Source organism: Andrographis paniculata, unplaced genomic scaffold, assembly GCF_009805555.1.
Source record: "Andrographis paniculata isolate CXL003 unplaced genomic scaffold, ASM980555v1 Contig86END, whole genome shotgun sequence".
Taxonomy (NCBI): Eukaryota; Viridiplantae; Streptophyta; class Magnoliopsida; order Lamiales; family Acanthaceae; genus Andrographis; species Andrographis paniculata.
Genome location: NW_026137624.1, coordinates 5406687 through 5427241, shown reverse-complemented (window position 1 = coordinate 5427241; position 20555 = coordinate 5406687). Strand labels below are relative to the sequence as shown.

General features: G+C 35.5%; 4 protein-coding genes and 1 non-coding gene across 10 annotated transcripts; 2 read left to right on the top strand and 3 right to left on the bottom strand.

Annotated features, from left to right (window-relative positions):
• Window positions 1-658, top strand: LOC127242251 (uncharacterized). Its single transcript, XM_051261715.1, has one exon. The coding sequence runs from the start codon at window positions 41-43 to the stop codon at window positions 341-343; it is 303 nt and encodes a 100-aa protein (XP_051117672.1). The 5' UTR covers window positions 1-40; the 3' UTR covers window positions 344-658.
• Window positions 659-3010: 2352 nt separating this feature from the next.
• LOC127242243 (UDP-glycosyltransferase 83A1-like) lies at window positions 3011-4901 on the bottom strand. Its single transcript, XM_051261708.1, has 2 exons — window positions 4421-4901; window positions 3011-4050 (listed from the first exon to the last, which is right to left on the bottom strand). Exons 1-2 carry the CDS (start codon window positions 4866-4868, stop codon window positions 3134-3136), a joined length of 1365 nt encoding a protein of 454 aa, XP_051117665.1. The 5' UTR covers window positions 4869-4901; the 3' UTR covers window positions 3011-3133.
• A 2991-nt stretch (window positions 4902-7892) lies between these two features.
• LOC127242153 (uncharacterized) lies at window positions 7893-14072 on the bottom strand. 4 transcript variants are annotated; one of them, XM_051261575.1, is made up of 8 exons: window positions 13828-14072; window positions 12851-12966; window positions 11435-12691; window positions 10042-11336; window positions 9812-9860; window positions 9496-9725; window positions 9294-9401; window positions 7893-9220 (listed from the first exon to the last, which is right to left on the bottom strand). In XM_051261575.1, the coding sequence occupies exons 2-8, from the start codon at window positions 12869-12871 to the stop codon at window positions 8974-8976; spliced, it is 3207 nt and encodes a 1068-aa protein (XP_051117532.1). In that variant the 5' UTR covers window positions 12872-12966; window positions 13828-14072; the 3' UTR covers window positions 7893-8973. The 4 variants fall into 4 exon arrangements, with proteins under 4 accessions (XP_051117532.1, XP_051117529.1, XP_051117531.1 ...); XM_051261572.1 differs by having other exon boundaries at window positions 7894-9220; window positions 11435-12760; window positions 13790-14072; XM_051261574.1 differs by having other exon boundaries at window positions 7894-9220; window positions 13790-14072.
• A 353-nt stretch (window positions 14073-14425) lies between these two features.
• Window positions 14426-14498, top strand: TRNAA-UGC (transfer RNA alanine (anticodon UGC)). The gene has a single exon. It is a non-coding gene; the product is annotated as a tRNA-Ala (tRNA).
• A 462-nt stretch (window positions 14499-14960) lies between these two features.
• Window positions 14961-20134, bottom strand: LOC127242208 (ribosome biogenesis protein WDR12 homolog). 3 transcript variants are annotated; one of them, XM_051261665.1, is made up of 14 exons: window positions 19849-20134; window positions 19645-19745; window positions 19310-19416; window positions 19145-19180; window positions 18972-19057; window positions 18079-18143; window positions 17886-17996; window positions 17687-17815; window positions 16768-16914; window positions 16085-16193; window positions 15805-15941; window positions 15688-15723; window positions 15506-15605; window positions 14961-15354 (listed from the first exon to the last, which is right to left on the bottom strand). In XM_051261665.1, exons 1-13 carry the CDS (start codon window positions 20018-20020, stop codon window positions 15513-15515), a joined length of 1329 nt encoding a protein of 442 aa, XP_051117622.1. In that variant the 5' UTR covers window positions 20021-20134; the 3' UTR covers window positions 14961-15354; window positions 15506-15512. The 3 variants fall into 3 exon arrangements, with proteins under 3 accessions (XP_051117622.1, XP_051117620.1, XP_051117621.1); XM_051261663.1 differs by having other exon boundaries at window positions 14961-15348; window positions 19849-20128; XM_051261664.1 differs by having other exon boundaries at window positions 16771-16914; window positions 19849-20128.
• Between the last annotated feature and the right edge of the window lie 421 nt (window positions 20135-20555).

Sequence of the window (20555 nt, the reverse complement as noted above, 5' to 3'; positions counted from 1 at the left end):
CCGCCCCTACGCCTCACGCCGCCGCCGCAACTGCCAACGAATGGGTACGAAGCCGAGGATCACGACGCAGGCGGCCTCCGTGAAGAAGCTGAGAAGGAAATCATCAATCTCAATTAGAAAGACGAGCAGCACCGGATCGGAGCTCCGAATCGGCGGCGGCGCGTCGGTCTCCGACAAGCTGGAGGCTCTGAAGAGCCTCGTTCCTTCGGAAAATGCAGAAATAAAGACCGACGAGCTCTTTAAGGAAACCGCTGAGTACATTGTGCGTCTGAAAACACAGGTTTTCGTTTTGCAGAAATTGATTGATTTTTACGGTTCTCAACATCGAGAAAATGCTGTATAGTTAGTTAATTGATGTTTTTTGATCATCTGGTGAAGGAAAGGGGAAAAAATTGGCGACAAGAAAATTAGAAAAAAAAAACAAAACATTATTATCACTATTTTTTTTGCAATTTTCATACTGGTTGTAGCATAATTAGTCATCCATGCATTTTGTGATAACAATCCGTTCGTTTCACGTCTCTTGTGCTTTTAATCTGTCACATATACACAATTTCTGCATTTGATTCATCTCTTTGTTCATGATGTGGAAAATTTGTACCGAATTCCATACGAACATTTTGTAGCCTCCATACAGATAATTTACTTGTATTCTGCACATCGCCGCCAGGTATTAATTCTTCACTTACAATTAATTTTTGTTCATCTTCACTCTCCTCCAATCTCGTTTCGCTTTTAATTGTAGAACATCATTTACATATTCAATTAATCTCCGATTGACATAATTTCGAAACACCGATACCAGATCGATTAGTCCACAAATTATGCGAGGATATTGTGGTCGTCGCCTGGATCCACATCCACCATCCAATTCCATCTGGTGTTTGGTTCCGAGTAAGTACGTAACAAACCATACCTAAACTGCATAACTGTGATGATATTGAAATAATTGATTCGTCTGCTGAAATCCAAAATTTCTTTGCTATATATGGACTATAGGACAAGAAGAATGCATTTGATTACAATACTTTTATTGGTTTCGATCACATTTTTGGTTTCCAATTCATGATTCTGGTGAAGTCGCATAAACGGCATGAACATAATACACTGTCCCAACTTTGAAGACAAACCTTCGCTTTTTTCCAGTCTGCACTGCATATGCACCTGTCCAGAATTATTTTATTTATTTTATTTTTATTCTCCTTTAATTATATATATATATTTTTTGGGAGCTTCCTGGACTCCAAGGCCAGGTAGTGGATCCAGCTGGTGTGTGGTCCCACGAGCTTCCAAGCTGAAGGGATCATATGCAATAAATGCAACGGCAAAATAACCTCAAAAATTTAGACAAAATTGCAGTAAATTCTAAACCCTAAACTCAGCATAATCTCCTGTGTACTTTAAAGAATTGAATAATGCCCTTTATACTTTCAAAATATTGCATAAATATAGATGAAAAATTATATTTTCATATATAAAGAGGGGCTTCATGCCATAATTTTAGAAATATAAAAGGCGTTATCCAATAAGCTTAAAAGTATAAGGGACAATATACAATTTTTAAAATATACAGAAAATTTAGGCTGAGTTTTGAAATTACATAGAAGTTATCAACCATTTTGCGAAGAACTTATGGGGTGTGTTATCTTAGAAAAATGCACATTTATAAATGAGTGATCCCAAAACCCAATTGCCAGACAGTTGTATGAACAAACTTAAGATCCACCTTCAAATTGACAAGATTCATTGACAAAAACGACAATACCATTTATCCACATTTATTAATTTTATACTATTTCAAGAGACCATATATGCAATGTGACCTGAGGCATCGGAAGTTTGAACCCATAATCTCACGGTCACAAGTTCAACCCCCACGCCACTAGTTTATTCTTCACAGGACTAATTTTATGTATATTGATTTATATAATTCTATGCCTTACATTTGGGTAAACCCTCGGCCGAACCTAATACTGTGCAAATCAGACTCGACGGAAAAGTCACACCAAGCGAACCATGTGTGACATATTGGGGATTTGAACCCATGAGCTCACGGTAAGGACTCAAATTCCGATTCTTTCTCAATGAATAGTTTGGTTAATGCGACTTGCTTTGAATCCAATATGAATGTTTTCTTTCCCACAATGTCAAGTGGACATCAATTGATGTCCTGATCTGGTCTTCCTACTCCTAGGTTGCGTGGTCGCCTTGTGACCACCAGCCCATCCACTTATAACATATACAAATGTATTACAAATAATTTATTTCTATTAGCTAATCTGTTATTAGAAATATTATTTATCTGTCATTTAATTTTTTTTATTTTTTTATTATTTAAATTTATTCTATTTTTTAGTAAAAAAGAATTATTTTTTTTAAAATTTTTTTGCATTTAAAAAATAAATTTTATATTTTTATCTTTTTTTTTTTAAATCGTGGCCGATCAAATAAATAGACAATTAGATTAAAAAAAAAAAAAAATTTATACATCTACATGCACCAAGCCATGTTGACGCTGACACTCAAGTCTGACTTCTAAATTCTGGCTATTGTGTGGTTTTTTTTTTTTTTTTTTTTTTTTTTTTTTTTTTTTTTTTAAATTTGGGTGAAATTAAAAAGAAAAATAAAATCTTATGTATCTAATTTTTTAATATTTTTTACTTTAATAAAACTTTACTTTATTTTTTCCTTTGTCCGTATCATATCATATGTAACTATTTTATTATTTTTGTTTGTATGAGTTAAATGTATCTATTTTTTATAATAAATTTTACTCTAATATAAAGTACTCAATATTTTAAACTATATTACAAATAATATCACTAAAAATTAAATGAATTTAAGGATAATTTTTTTATTTATTATTATTGTACTATTATTCATAAAATATTAATATATTTAAATTTATGTTCAAAAATCAAATGAATACATATGCTTTGAGTAATGGAGTTATTGGTGAATCTTTAAAAATGAATTATTATATACTACTCTTATAGACTAAGATAAATCGTAGAAATTAAAAATAATTAATTATTTTATATTTTAAAAAATATTATGAGAGATTGATTACAATATCCGGCGCTTTAAATGATACAATTCCAAAATAAATACTATCAAACTAAACTAAATAAATTTAGCCGTTAACTACCCAAGTCACAAACTCCTTGTACGGATCATCATCCCCACAGGAATGTTCCCGCCACACCATTTCCTTCACCTCCAAAGCTCTCTCCTTAAGCCCTATGGCTTCCTCAATCTTATCCTTAATTTCCTCGCCCCCGACAACACCAACACCTGATCTAATTCCATCTTCCTCGTCCTCTACGAACACTCTCACGCCCATCCTCCACGTGTCGCATATATACGCCTGGTTCATAAACTGATCCGCCGTCTGCGGACAGCACACCATCGGAACGCCGCCGGCAGCGCCCTCCACGGCGGAGTTCCACCCGCAGTGGCTCACGAAGCACGCCACCGCGGTGTGTCTCAAAACCGCCTGCTGCGGAGCCCACCGCACAATCCGAGCCCGGTCCGCCACCCGGTCCAGGAAACCCTCCGGGTATAAAGAACCGCCGTCGCCGTCTCCGTCGCCGGAGACGACCCACAAGAACGGCTTTCCGGTGAGCTCGAGCCCCAGCGCAAGCTCGCGGAGCTGAGCCTTTCCTCCCAACACGCCCGTGCTGCCGAAGGCGGCGTACACGACACGGCCGTGTTGGTGCTGGTCCAGCCAGTCCAGGGACCCCGCGTCCGGCTCCTGGAAGTGCCCTAACTGGCGCGATGAACCGGCGGCGATAAGAGGACCGGCGGCGGCGATTTTGACCGCCGGAGATAGCCGGCGGCGGAGAAAATCGAATGCTCCGGGCTCCAAGGCTTGGACGGAGTTGCAGAGAGTCCATTGGGAGGATTTGATTGAGTTTAGCCCTTGTACGGTCATGGCGAAGATCAGGCGCTGCCTTGCCGGAGTTTTGAATCGGTTCCAGGGAAAGTCCGATGGGCTGAAGGCCGGCACGCCGGCCGCCAACTGGACCGGATTCTTTGTCAGTGGAGCGCCTGAGTTAATTGCACCAACCACTCAGACCGGGTCTACCCGATTATTTTGAAAAAGATTTGGGATATATTTAAATATGTTAGAGATGTTTAAGATGCATTTTAATTAATGTTAGAATTTGAATTGTTGTTTGATGTTCATATAAATAGAGATTGATATAATATTTTAAGTATAAAATAAATTTGTAGTATAATATTAAAAAAATATATAATTATTTGATATAATATTTTTTTAAGAATACAACCTAAGCTATTAAAAATATTTATCATAAATTTATATGTAAATGGAGTCAACCAGCAAATATTTTTGCCATTCAAAAATTTTTATGGAATGATGTAAAAATAAAGACATGATGAGTGGTCCGGGACTTGCCTTGAGCGTCAATGACTCCATCCTCAACAAGCTTAGGTATGCTTAACGCCAACACCACCTGAGCGGCGGCCGGCGGCAGGAACACCGCCGACGCAACGCCGAACTTCTCCGCGACTTCTCCTATTCCGGCGACTGCCTGATCGTACACCACCACGCACCTTACAGATGTATTGACGATCTCCTCCTCTATGATGCCGGCGACTCTTGCCGGAATGATTCTGAGCAGAGTTTCTAGAAAGTTCTCCGGAGTCGGCGGCGTCTGATCGCTGGCGACGGGAACGAGGCGGATTTGGGAGTGGAGGTGGTCGGCGGCGCGTAGGAGGCGGTCGGAGTTGAGGAGGAAGGTGATGGTGGCGCGTGTGGCTAGTTTCTGGGCGAGGTGGAGGAGAGGGATGACGTGGCCCTGAGCGGGGAAGGGGACCATTATTAGGTGAGCTTTGGTCGCCATGGCCGCCTCTCAATCTGTCTGATTTTTATGCTTTCTTTCCCAATTACTAATATATATAGATAGATAGATCGTCCGGACATTCGATTTTATTTATTATTATTATTTTTTTTTTTTTTTAACGTAGTAATCCGCAGCTAGACCCAATAAACGAATCAGAGTAGTTCACGAGCCAAGTTCAATTCGATTCGTTAACAACTTGACTCGACTTGTTTATAGAGATAAATGAGCTGAGTTCGAGCTCAAAAATTATTTTTTTTATAAATGAGCCGAGCTCGAGCTCAACTCTGCGAGTAGCTCAATTGAGCTCGTCAGTGATAATATATTTATATTATTTATATATTAGTATAATATATATAATTTTTTATATTAAAATTTATATTCATTGTTAAAATTTGACTTTTTATTATACTCCCTCCGTCGAAATGTTGTCATTTGATTTTTATGTCATTATATTTTACATTAAAAATATCTTTATATTTGAATAATTTATTCTTAAAAAAAATGTCATTGTATTGGTATTATAAGAGACTAATAATCATAATATTGTCTTTTTTTTTCTCGATTTGTACTGCTTCTTGATATAATCATTAATATTCAAAGATCAACGTGCAAAAAGCCAATGACAACCTTGCAGCGGGACGGAATGAGTATATAATTTTTTATATCAATTTTTTTTATGAATAAAGTCAAACCGAGTTTTTATAATTTTTTTAATTTCAATTAAATTATTTAGTTATTTTAATTTTAATATATAATTATTTTTACTTACAATAATTAATTATTTGACTAATACTAAGTCCATATTACATGAGTTGATAAAAAAAAAAAAAAAAAAAAAAGAGAAAATCACACATCAATGATTGTGTTCTTTCATGTTTTTTTCACTTATTGCTATTATTTTTTTAAAAAATATATATCAAAATTTAAAATTATTTTTATATTTTTATATTATACTAAAAATTTATTTTATATTAAAAATAGTATATTATTTTTTATTTATATTGCATTAAACAATTATTTAAAATCTAAATCCAAAAATCAAATCCACAAATTAACAAGTTAAATTTGGAAATTTAACAGCAAATACTAAAATTTGGACATAAAGCTTGAATATGATGTTTATATCACAAGAAATGAATTTCCTAGCTATTTATTATAAAAGGAAATAGGGAAAGTAAAACTACACTGAAAATAAAGTGATGATTTTCCAGTCAATTTCTCAAAAAATCTGTGCGTAATTGAAAATGTCTTTGTCTGGTTCAATAATTAACAACAAAATCCTCAAAATTTTATAATTTTAAATACTTTTATTGTAAAATATGAAAATATTATAATAAATTATGTTGTATGTAGTTAATATCATAATTATTAATATTACTGTAATTTTTTAAATAATATTTTTATAAAATTATATAAGAATAAAATATTCTATCCGTCCCGCTACAGATGACCCTATTGCTTTTTTGGTATGTCCCGAAAGATGATATCTTTCTATTTTTGGTAAGTTTATCAATAAACATACTTAACAAGTATAAATCTATTTAATTAAACTTCTAACATCTTACATGTATCAAAAACCCTTTTATTTCTATATCTCTCTCTTCCATTAACAAATATTTTTTATCTACTTCTAAAACTCTTCATTTTTTATAAAACTAATTTATGGTAATAATAAAGAAATAAATATATATTTCTATGCATTTGTATTATATAAAATTTTATGATATCTATATTGCATATATTTTATTGAGATATAATTCTAAAAATATTTAAAATACAAACAATACTATTCCTATAAAAAATAATAAAATCTTATCATAACTTATTATTAATAACTTAATAATCTACACTACCTAAGATACCGGGTTAACAAAAAGGGATCATCTGTCGCGAGAGTACTAATTAATGAACATATTGTAAAAAAGAAAGCAACTAAACAAACCCATAGAATTTTATTAATTCAATACCCATCCCGGGCCATGCTTATATGTTTTAAATTTATGGAATATGTCTTAAATGAATATGTAAATGATTTTATTTGTCGTTATGTATAATATTAAAAATCATTTTCTATTTTTTAAATGAGATTATTATAGTTTAAATAACAATAATGTGCTTTGGATTTGTGTGATTATTGGTGTCCACTTCATGTATTTTAATTTGCTGACAATTTTGTTGTTTTTTAATGGACTTGGTTGATGTCGGTTTCAATGAGTTTAGAAAAAATTTAATTTTGATTTAAGTGTGAAAATAATAATTGATTGAATATTTTGTGAGAGAAACGAACAGTGTCCAAACAGTAAAATTTGGGAATACTAAAAATCTTCATTTAAAAAAAAATTATTGAAATGAAAAATAAAAAAATAAAATAAAAGCTAGCATGCCAATAGGTAACCGAATAAAGCTTCAATTCTAATGGGCTAAGACATGGGCCATAAAATTTCAGTTATAGGCCCAATAATGTAGATTGTAAAGCCCGAAAGTGCTCATAATACAATGAAGGGTGACAAAATATCATATAGAGTTGGTATTATATCCGTATTTTATTTTAACTTTAAATTTTAATTTAAATAATATTCTAATATAATAATTGAATAATATATATAAAAAATTAGAGTAAAAGAAAAAATAAACAAATCACCATATCTCAGCACATTTCCCATATCAACTAGAGATGTTTACTTGGAGTGAGTTTGTTTTAAATTTCAACCACAAACAGTGTATAGTTTTTCAATAAAAACATATTATCTTTTCTGACAAATCCTCTATTTTATATTCAATTGTTTGGGGGTTTTGAAATTAAGTGCATTTGAAAATTAAATAAATAAAATAAAATTATTCAATATATGTAATATTTGAATGGAAATTTCATTTTAAGATAGATTCAACATAAGCTACCAAAATTGCATGATAGTTTTGAAGGAATTCAACAAAATAGAAAAGTTTTTAGGGGACACGTGGCATCATCTTATTTAGGCCTAATCAAGATTGGAAAAACACGTAACAAACTTCATTCATTGCATTTTGGTATCTAAAAGACAATGTATAGTGCAATTATTTAATAAATTTGCAACTCAAATCAAACCAAATTTAAATACAGACACAAATATTCGTGTGTTATATTTTCATGCTAAATGCTAGCCCACCTAAAAAGAGCAAGAAGCACATAACAATAAATAAAATAACAGAAAATGACACAAAAGGAGACAGGTTCCAAAATCACAAAACATTCCATTCTCTTGTTTCCAATAATATAAAATTAAACACTATAAATATAAATATATATATACATATAAAATATGCAACAGCACATCATTGTCTTCCTTTGTGCCCACACACACACTTAATATTATTATTAATTATTATTGGCTATTAAATTGACCCAAATATTTGTTGTTTTCTTACTTTTATTCTGCCCATTCCAAATCATCAACCAATATAACACCACAAAAAGCAGGCGCACACAATATATATATATATATATAATTATATACAAATATATGCATCAAAGCCAAAAGTTCAAATCTTTTTCAAAAACCCTTTTGCCCTCACACATGATAGGATCTTCAGATACTGACTGGACATGCTATTTATGGAAAAAAATCAGAATGATGACGTGGCGGAACCAGATCCCAGACAGCCAAATGGATAATTTAGAGACAACAAAGTTGTAACTAACCCACCAGATAAAATAGGAATCCTCAAAAACAGATTATTTTTTGTCTTTATACACACTACATTAAAGTCAAAAGTGAGCCCTAATTTTTGTGCAGATTTCTTAAAGTTAGCAACAAAATAGATTTATGCACTAATATGCATCCCATACAAATTGCTACCAAATCCATAGAATTAAGGGCTTAGATCTACTAAAGAAGCCTCCCTACACTAATACAGAGACCAGCAGGACAAAACACACAAAGAGAGACATACACATATAGTCATATATATATATATGTATATATATATATAGAGAGAGGGGGGGGGGGGGGGGGGGGGTTGGGGGGTATTTATTATTGCTCCAAAATCTAAACTTGATCAACACTTACTTGGAGATGAACTGACCTGTATTGCAGTGTATTTTAATGGAGACTATCCACATTCATGGCTACAAGGAAAGGCAATCTACCCCTTCAGGTACTGTGCTAGGCATCGGGACGGCTACCACATATCTCTGAATGTTGGATTTGGGGGCAGGATGGGTTGCTGCTGCTGCTGCAGGGTCTACTGAGGTGGGGGAGGGGGTGGGTTGGGTAGCCTTGATATGGATTTTGGCAAATCGGTTAATTATAGAAAATTTCTCCAATTCCTGAGCCTCCACTTTCAGAGCAGCATAGCATGGTACTTTTGGGGTTCTGCGTCGTCAAAATATCAAGATGAGTAAATTTATAATATGTTAACTGCTTTAGTGAGAACTTCGATTTATACCTGAATAGGTCACTTTTGAGCTTCAGTTGTTGACTGATAAAGCCTTCGACAATTTCCAAAAACTGCTGGTCTTTTCTTCTCTTGGAGTTGTTTGGCTTATCAGGCGATCTGAATAATACACGATATACTCAAAATGAAAAACAAGGCGTAGTTGCAATTAGAATGAGAAAAGGATCACACTTTAGCAGGCACAAGATCTTACGTATCGTTGCTCTTCTTTGAAAGTTGGCTGGTCAGGTTCCAAGCATTTCCTAACGTTAATCTAGCAGCAAAACACGGCACAATATCGGGACTCGAAGTGGCATCAGATTGTAGTATGAAAGCAGGCATAGGTCCAAACACCAGCTGCATGAGCTGGGTATTGCAAATAAGCCTTCTTTTGGCACGAATAGGCGGAGTATATTCTTCGACAACATCAGCCTCATCTTTTACCTATTCAAAAGATGAAGGAAGATGGAATTTCACTCAAATTTCAATTTGCATAAACAAAAGATAACGTTGTTGACAACCAGTATTACCTCCATCGGTCTCCTATTCAAAGCTTGTGCCCATAATAATTCCACAGTGCTGCCAAATATAAGTAAATCTAATAAATTTCTTAATTACTTTGAAGAAAAAATTAAACATTAGCCATAGCTATCTGCTTTTTGTGATGTGAAATATTGCTTAAAAGAACCGACATAACTGCAGCATTTGAAGTAAGGAAGGCAATAGATTAATCCAAGAAAATGTACCCGCACGCACCCACCTGACATCATACAGCTCCGATGGTTCTTGAATCATTTCTTTACGCCACGCTACCATGGAAAATTCAGCAAGTTTTCGTTTCTTGGGTAATGAGACTGGCAACTTTTGAGAAGTCATCACATCTGAAGCCACAACAGAAGGGCTGTCTTCTTTCTTGCATAAGATGGAGACTGCAGCTGTTGATGGATAATAACCCCCTCTTTCGTTCCCTTGGGCTAAATTAACTTGCATAGTCAAATTATTTTGCTGTAAGTTTGAAAATTGGTGTTCTGTACAAATTACAGGTGTCGGTTCACACGTAGGTAGCAGATTCCCATCCTTCAAGGTTCTGTAATTCGTAATCCATGATGGAGCCTTGTGCAGACTGTTATGTGATGGATATGAGGCTGCTTCATTGCTTCCAAAGGTCTCTGCTTGCTTCTGATGAATGGCTGTCAGCGAACCTCTACTCAATTCATTTAGTTGAGTCTCTTGCGGAAAGCTCCCAGAAAAAATCGAGCCAAGCTGTGGTACAACATGTGGATCATTTTTTGCAGCATCTTTGACTCCAGACTTCTGTCCGCTCAGTAACAGCTCCATTGCATTCACATTTGGCCTTTGATGATTCACAAGGTTGTATTTACTCAGGCAACTCTTGCCACCATCAGTTTCGTTTCTTGAAGAATGCACTTGGTGCAAAAGAGAGTAACTTTGGCTCAAAGAATTACCGTAGGCTCCAATATCTCCAGGAGGAACATCATTGTTACCTCCCCCTAGTTGGTCAGAAAGCTGCTGATTCGTCAATGGATCATATCCAATAGCACTGGCTTCTGCGCTGCGATTTTTCTCATATTCTTGTGTGTTTTCACTTCCATGGGATATCGAGCTATTTATCTCTGATGAGTTAATTTGCTGATCAGAACCCTCTAGTTTCCTTAAACTCGGACCTGATTCTTGTTCTTGTTGGAAAGATTTTTTATTGGGATGCTCAGTTGCCTCATGACTACTTGATGCTGGATTAGGGAATCCAAACATATTGGAGAACTTGTTCGGTTTGCGGGCAGATGCATGCTGTTGAGCAGCAATATCTGGCCAGGGGGTAGGCTGCACCGTTCGTTGCAACATATCTGACTTAAAAGAGGGTTGATTGACCAGACTCTTCTCCAAAGGAGGGAATTCTTGACCACCAGAATGCTGTAGGGTTGCAGAAGCACTACATGGTGGAAATTCAAAACCTATGGACTGTGGGGCCGGCAGAGCAGGGTGTTGATTTTCAGAATCACTGCTTCCACATACAAATGTTGCACTTGAGCTCCCCTGAAAAATTTGAAATTTTTTTATTCACAAAGATAAATGTAAAGTAGCCATTTATCTGAAGCAAGCAACGAAAATATAAAATGAGTTGTTTTACCCACCAATGTTGGGAAAAATGAATATGCTTGGGAAGCTTGAGGATCTGCCGCCTGCAATCTGAAGCCAGAATCTGGTGACATCGAAGACAACAGAGGCGGTTGATTCACTTGTGTCCCCTGAGTGGAAATGGTTTGTTGAGAGCTGTAGTCGATAAACTGGCCACTATTTCCAGGAAAGTGATCCATGGTGGCATGGGAAGATCCATACTGCTGGCCTGATTCCTGGAAATTGGGGAAACTGTGGTTTGCATTCAAATTCTGAAACAAATGTCTAGAAGTTCCTGAGCTTGGAGGAGGGGTGTTCTGTGAATTTCTATCGACCCAATTATTTTGCAGCATTTTGGGTTCGTTGTAGTTTGGAAGCTGAATCCCATTTAATGATCCGGGGTTCTTGAAACTCAATCTGCTCCACTCCTCCTGCACCCCTGTTTCACTGCTAGATGTTTCTTCGACAGCAGACAGCATTAGAGCACTCCAGCTACCACTTTGTATCGAAGGCAAGGAATCTACCTGAGAAGCATGGTCGACTGTAGTCTGAAAGCCTCCTGTACTAATTTTGCTGCTTCTGTTTGATGATGATTCCCATATACTGTCATCGGTACCGTATAATATTTTCTGTTCCAATGGATCCAGAGAAGCAGTGCCAAGATTGGATGATTTCCCAGGAGAAAATCCACCCCAGTCAGCATCTTGATGCCCACCTTCAGATTCAAGAAGTGATGCATTTCCTTGCATTGGAACTATCCCTTGCTCGGAGTAGTTTCCAGACAAACTTTCTCTATTACAACCTTCAACTGAAACTTGGCCATCCGGCATACGAATCCGATCAGAAGGGAAGCTGAACTGCTGATTCATGAATGAGCTGCCATACGGTGATGGCTGCAGTGTTCCCACACCTAAACTGTTACTGTTCTTGGTCTGCATATTGACAGAAAGGTTAGAAGGTCCTTGAAGATGAGAATTCCCATATGAGGATATGTCAAATTGGTGCGGCAACAGGTCAACAGGACCAACTGCATCAGGATTACGATTTTGGGTGAGAACTAATCCGCCCGGCATTGTTTCCATATTGCCAAATAGGGACATTTGGGTGGAATCTTGTAAGGGAGTCCCACCGTTAAGTGTATGTGGAAACTGGCCAATGGAAGCATGCTTTGATGACAGTTGATTTATGAAATTCGGGTTTTGAGTATCACCCAACTCCTGGAGTTGCTGCTGCCTCCGCTGCAGGTCCTGCAGCTGTCTAAACATGACTTGGCGCTGCAACATTTGTACATCAAGAAACTTAGATTGCTTAGGTTGACTTCTGTGTACTGCAAGCAATTGTGCCTAAAGAAAATAGTGTAAAAAGAGCATGTAAAAAAAGCTACTAACACTCAACAACAACGCACGTAAAATTCATCATATAATGGACTTAACCTCGATGTCATCCAACCGCATTTAATTCTTCCTCAGTCAGCAGCCAATATAAAATTGTTTAACGTCTTACTTCCTTAACAAAACATCAGCTCTCAATCCAAAGAAGGCAAGCCTCCCTGTAGAACATGCATCGATAAAATTAAGAAGTGACAAAATTTATAAGAGAATCCACATTATGAGTAAACCAAAATACAGACACTACTTTATAACAGCTAAGTAGACTTTATTTACAGTAAAAATAGGTCAAACCAAACAGCCAAGTGAGACAAAGAATAATCATCTGTTCTAATGTATGCATTTCAGGTTAGGGGCATGAATTTACCAAGCTTTACAACTTTTGTCTAAATATACGAAAATTTACAGAATTTGGGAGAATTCTGATATCCTTCCAAGAGACTTAACAATAACCAGAGACAGTATAAACACTAGGATATGAACATCTACCAAACTACAGATGAAGAACAAACATCTCTTGTCACTGAAACTTGGTAACAAATCATCTAATCAAAAACTAGCTTTCCAGAATCCAAACACAAAATTAAGGCTACTAAACAAAAAGCATCACAGAAAACTAAAACAAGGATTTACCATTGTAACAAGGCAATTTAATTACAATCCTTTTTTTTTACCCCCTTTCTGAACCCACTTATTAACAAACCCTAGAACTGTCTTGCATGCCACAAAAATCCCCACAAAATCCTCAAAATCCTGAATCCAATTCAACCTTAAACCTATTCTCAGCCAAATTAAGAGCAAACCACAGACAAGCACAGGTCCAATTACATATACAGGGCAACATTAAATACTCAATCAGACAAAAAATTAAAAAGAAGGCAAAAATCCATTCACGAACAAGGAAAGCAGCAATTATTGCTACAGCTTCAAGTGTTGTGCGCGCGATCTGAATTGAATAATTGAGACAAAAAATTAAGTGCATACAAGCAAGAGCGCGTGTTTGAACATTCCTTGGAGCTTACTCGCTGCGAGAAAGAAATTCAGGAAAATGGGGATCAAACAGTACTGCAAAATTAACTGGAGCTTGAACTCGAAACCAAAAAATTCTTCACCCTTCTCTCGCCGCCTATACACACGCAAGTGAATGCAATGTAATATGTATCTATATATATGTATGTATAGGTCTCATTCACTGTTACTGCTTCTCTCTCTCTCTCTAAAAATGCTGAGAAGGATTCGGAGTATTCTTTTTCGGACAGGTCCGCAGAGAGTAAAGGCAATAATAAATTAAAAGAAATTATTAATTAAAACTCGTGTTAATAATAATAATTGTACTTCTAAAACTAGGCTCCGGCACCCGAACCTTAGGTTAGGAATGAGGCTCGGGGTTCCGGAAGCAAGAGACGTCGTCGTAAGCTGATATTGAAGGTGAGCGCCAAATCCTGACCGTCGGATGAGATATTTAGTGAGATGAACGGTTGAGAGATACGATAGAGAGTTTTGACTATATAGTACCCAAAATAAGGTGGGTAACGCGCTTTGTTATGCGCGTGATGGAAAATGTAATATTAATAATATTGATTTATACTAACTATTAAAAATATATTTAAAATAATATATGGGGATGTAGCTCAAATGGTAGAGCGCTCGCTTTGCATGCGAGAGGCACGGGGTTCGATCCCCCGCATCTCCAATTTTTTGCTATTTTACCGAATGGGGCCTCAACTTGTGCTAATATTCAATTGGCCCGTTGCAAGCCCAATATTTTAACGGTTTGCCGAGTAGGGCCTAAACTCTAGCTAATGTTTAATGAGCCCTTGCAAGTTTTTAACAAATAATAATAATTCAGGCTGTTATTTAACGAATAATGATATTATTTTAACAACGTACTTTTAAATCAATCATTCAACTTAATTGTTTATTTAAAAATAAATAATAATAATTCTTAGAATTTCTATTTCTTTTTATTATCCAATTTTGAATGTCAATGGACTTAAAAAATTATGACGTAATTCATCGAACCATCACAGACCGTATTCAAATTAATTTATACATCACGTGCGGGAATGACGACCACCTGCAAATCTCAAATTATATAATATACATATATTTGTTTTTCATTAAAATATAATGGCGCAACATCATATTTAAAATCTGTAATCAAAATTATCAGTACTTTTTAATTTATCAAATTTCCTAAAGATACAATACATTCAAGAAATTTACTAGCAAAAAAGTTCAAGAAATCTAAAACGAAAAACAATACACAGTATATATATATATATATATATATATTGATAGATGGGTAGATGCAAAAGCAACACATTCGACAAAGAAGGCTGTATAAAAAGTTCCCAAGCTAAAAATACATGAAATATTTTCTAAAATCAAATATGAATCTTGCTTTAAAACTATAATGATAAGAGGGAGGATAAATATTCTAATGGCAGCTAACCGATTTCAACCACAGCTTACTTCATGTATAGACCGATTTTTTTGTTTCTCTGCTGCACCATTTCATTTGTTGTTGAATCAAAATTGGACTGATCCTAACATCGGCAGAAACAAGCAGATAAAAGTGACATTGCTTATAGACTGGCTGGTGGCAGAACGTAATGATGCAATATAAATGTTGGACAGACCCGATCATGAAAAATGGGATATAGTGTTCTTTATGTCTTTCTTTTTAACAATTCATACCTGTCGATCACTTGATTGGAATCCCAGAAATAATGTTGAGTTTCGAGTCAACACCGCCACTGATGACGCAATCGTTCTTCCACCAATCAGCACACAGCACCTAAATCGAGAGGATTGTATCATTAAAGGAATAGCGCAAACTAAAAACTAATAGTAGAGGATGAGTCTGCTGGAGGAGTTACCTTGTCAGAATGTGCGTTGAGTACAAACAGTGGCAACTGCAAAAGACGATTGATTTAGAAAAACGAACTTCTAGAATGTATTCCTAGCTCGAAATGAACTTTGAGTTAATTACATACCGCGCTTCTCAAATCCCATAGCCTCACTTTTCCGTCATATGATGAAGTAACCAAGTGGAACCACGATTCCCGGTGCCATTTACAGGAAGATATCCAGGATTTATGTGAAGAAAATTGGAAGATAGGAGACGAAGTTCCTGCCAAAGAAATTGACAGAGAGCAGATAAATTATCAGTGAATGGAATCAAGAGGTAAGTGTATGAATTACACATCACATCCACAAGAGCGCGGACACAGACACACACTGTGTATGAGAGAGAGAGAGAGAGAGAGAGAGGACCTGGCTTTCTAGGATCCCATATCCGAAGAACTGGATCAGACCCACCGGCAGCAATTAGGGCAGAACTTTCACCTCCAATGTCAAGACAGTTCATTGCCTTGCCACAGAACTAAACGAACACAATGGAGCTACGGTCAGCAGTAGTATATTTAATTACAGTACTTGTGAAAATTACAAGAGGAAATGATGATAGAAACAAAATTAAATTCAATCATATAATTACAATCATCCCTTATCGATAATTACAGTATATACTAAAATTCCCAATATATTAGCAATGGCACAAATTATTTTTTAAGAATATCCAAGTTTACATCTTTATTTTGCATAAACCTTTCCATGTGAATTCAAACTCACACATAAACATATACTCACCTCTATATCTACACACAAACACACACACACATATATATGCATATATGAAGAAAATGAAACAAGTGAAGATGTGTGAATACATGATCAATCCATTAGGAAGATTGATTGTAACTCTTCACGACTGAGGGATTTATTGCCATGACACTCAAGCATCAAGTGATGTAGCTTAAAGTATATGCTAAATAACAAATATGAAAACTTCCAGCAAGATTATTTATATGAGAAAAGGATATGTCGTAAATTTCCTTGTAATCAAAATCACGAATCGCTATATTTCAGGGAGAGCAAGAAAAGTAGAAAGATCTCACGACAATGTTTGTGTTATCTTTGCCTGTCTCAACATCCCATCTTCTAATGGAATGATCCCAAGAGGCTGAATATATTGTTTGATGCTCAGGCCAGATAACGGAAGAAACACACTGTGTATGACCAACAAATGTCGATACAGCTTCTTCCTGAAGACCCATATGAAAACAATGTCATGTTGATATAACAGGTAGGGAAGAGAACACATGACGCATGAAAGTTATTCATGCTCATAATTTAGTTATCATTTCCAACAGACATGGCAGCGACAAACTGCATAGAGATTGTTAGAGATCATTTAACATATATTTCATAAGATTCTGAAAATGTGTTTCCCCACAAGAGAGTAAAGTAGTCGAAGACTAGGATCACAACAGATTCTCAGATTCAGATTCAAACATCAAGGTAAATTCTAATCACATTTTCAATCAACATCAAAACTTCACTCAGAGTTGGTACTAGTACAGTAGACGTTCTAGGATAGCTATATTCAACCCCTAAAATGCTATAGCAAGATAGCGGAAAATGGGATGACCGCTATTTAAAAACTAATGTAAAATTGCAATAGAACACATTTAATTAAAAAAAGAAAAAACTATAAATTAATCTCATAATTATCATTCAAACTATTAAAATCTAAATCTACCTAATAATAAATATTATAATTAGTATACAACTTAAACCAAATGCCGACAAGCCACAAAAGATTTTTCATAGAATAGATTAAATGATTAGTGGACTTCTTAGCACTAAAATATATAATGTAAGTACAAACTCTTCTAAGTAAAGACAGCCACAGCTACACGGATCTAATTAAAGTTTCAAATATGATCAGGAAGTTGGAGATCACTAATACTAGCAACAAGGGAAATTTTTGCCACAATGATACATACTATTTCAAATAAAACTATGCTATTATACCTCAGACTGATTATCCTCACCACCACCATCAGAAGCATCATCTTTTTTCCTCTTTTTCACTGAAACACCAGTGTCAGAACCACTTATGTTCCACAACCTGATAGAAGAATCCCAGGAACCTGAGCACACCTAACAAGAAATAGAAAAGTATCAGAAATTTGTTTGTTGTGACAAGAGAACAAGGAGCAAAAATAAGTACCATATTTCCAAAAGGCTCTGCTGCAACGCACTGAACAGCAGCAGTATGACCACTTAATATCTTAGAGGCTTGAATATTCATTGGCTGATCCAGTGTTTCTTCTGCGTTAAACTTTCAGCAAGGAAAAGATATATATTAATAAGATGTTTATAGTGATAACCATCTTCCAAAACAAGAAACTTTCAGTATGTACCTTCCACAACCTTAGTGTCCGATCTTTAGAAGCAGTAGCAATAATTTCATCAACATCACTCTCAACTATTTAGAAAACAGCCTCATCAGTAATCATTAAAGGGTATGCTTAAAAAAATTATGTCAGAAACTACACGTGTGAATACACATTTTCCAAATCATATCAAAAAGGGACCCATGCTTGCATCTTTAACAAGTGATTAAGTACAAACTTATTGTTTTCAAGTAACAGATTTTCGCACAGCCACTTGACTGCAGAGATCCAAACATATGATGAAATAGTTGTCCATCACAATAGCGTGGAAAGATTTTTAGTTAAAACTTATAGATTCAGCTTCATGTGTAAATTAACAAACCCATGGTGACAACTGATGACTTATTGGCTCTCATATTCAAACTACTCAGGTCAAAGACCGCTACTTTCCAATTACCAAATTAGTGCAAAAGGAAACACGTAAACAGATCATAAATAATCCACTCTTTCAGTCTATGCTTTTTGTGGTCTTAACAAGGAAATTGATTTCAGCATTACACAAAATAGATCTTATGATGCATATCCAACAGTCTCCACTCTACTCTCTTACAATCATAAAACATAATAAAGAAACTAAGGAAATAATGTGTTGAAATTTCCATCAGAACGGTTTGTTTGGTTGTATGTCTCTCCAGGCTTCTCACTAGTCATCACTTTTACCCCCTCAAAAAAATCGATATAATACATCAAAAGTTAATTTTTCATTCAAAACATTTCACCGAACACCTGTTTAAATCACATCCAACACTTATTTATATCAAATCAAACGCCCAGTCCAATTCAACTATTTTACTATTCCCAACTCCAAATCCTACAACTAAACACACCTGAGATCCTTGGTAAAATTAATCCGCAGTTACCTTTATGGTTTGCAACACAAACAGAAGTGACTGGGCCAGAATGGCCATCCAAAATGTGTGTACAGAGTTTACCAGCTTTCCATATCCTAAAATTATTGAACAAAAAATTAAGCATCGTTGAAGTCTACATATAGGATGCAAAAGCTGTATAATATACAATATTACACACTTACCTGCCATAGCCATCATAGCATCCAGTCACAATATACCTGTCAGACATATAAAAACTCAGCTTTTCTGACAATATGAATTCCACAGCTAAGACAAACTCAACTCCTTGCCAAAACATCAGCTCAGATTATTGAGACAGAGAACGTAAAATTGCAATTATCACATACCCATCATTGGACCCATCAACTGCACTAACCCAATCATCATGCAAGGAAGGCTCCTCTTGCTTCCTTGGAGCAACAGCTTTAATGTATTCAATTTCAAGTACTTTTTCCTACAATGGAAGATAAACGAAACATTATGTCACATATCCTAACATAAATGTCCGCTCAGAAAAGACAACCGACAGAGAATCAAGATAATATTATATCCCCTTTACTCCGGTGTCAAAACTAGATAATCAATTGAAACAAACTTCATGACAATTCAGAAGTATAAACGTATAAAATCATGTTACGCCAAAAGCACGAGCACGGCCTTCCAAATTGAAGCAAATACTTACAGCGGAAATTCCTTTGGCAAGAAGAAACTCTTCAAGCGTCATCCGAACCAACTCCCCATCAATGAGAAAATCAAAAACCTCGGATTCCCAATCCTCATTAGCTATTAATATAAACAAAAATCATATCCTCACATTCAATGTTAAGTGCGAAATATATATGCAAAATAATGATAGGCGCTGAGGACAAATAGAACCAACACATACCGGCTTGGAGAAGATTGTTGACCGTTTTTGAAAGGCCGAAGCGACTTAAACTCGCAGGTATGAAGATTGCCGCTGGCGGTACTTTATACGGCGGTTTTAGCTTTGTTACGAATCGAACTTGCACTTGCCTCGTTGCCTCTTCCCCCGCACCACCATCTTCGTCAATATCCATTCTCGAAGTGCGCACTGGGAGTGAATTTACGGCGGACGGCCGGGCGGCGGCGCAGGGCGGAGGAACAGCGGCTAGGGTTTTAGTAACCAACACTTCAGAGGGAGGGGTTTTTAGATTCCCTGATTTTATACGAGAGGCTCGTGGATTGTACGGACGCGCGTTTAAAGTTAATTAAATATTTTTTATAATTACAATTAAAATTAATTTTACTTTCAATACATTATTGTATTAATATTATTTATATCACACTAATTGCACTATAACAAAAAAAAAATTCAACTTATAATATATCATGTTTATTACATTTTTATTACACAATACTAATAAATAAAAATATACTTGCACTTCACTTTTTCAATGAGACCGCTATTTAAAAAGTTTTTTGGACAAACAAACCTCCTGGAGGTACGTACTTTTTAAATATATATTTTATCCATCTCAATAGAGTTCTTTTTATTTTTTTTATTTTCGTCAATTTCAAAATAATTGTTCTATTTTTTTATTTAGTAATTGTGATTTTTATTTTATAACAAAA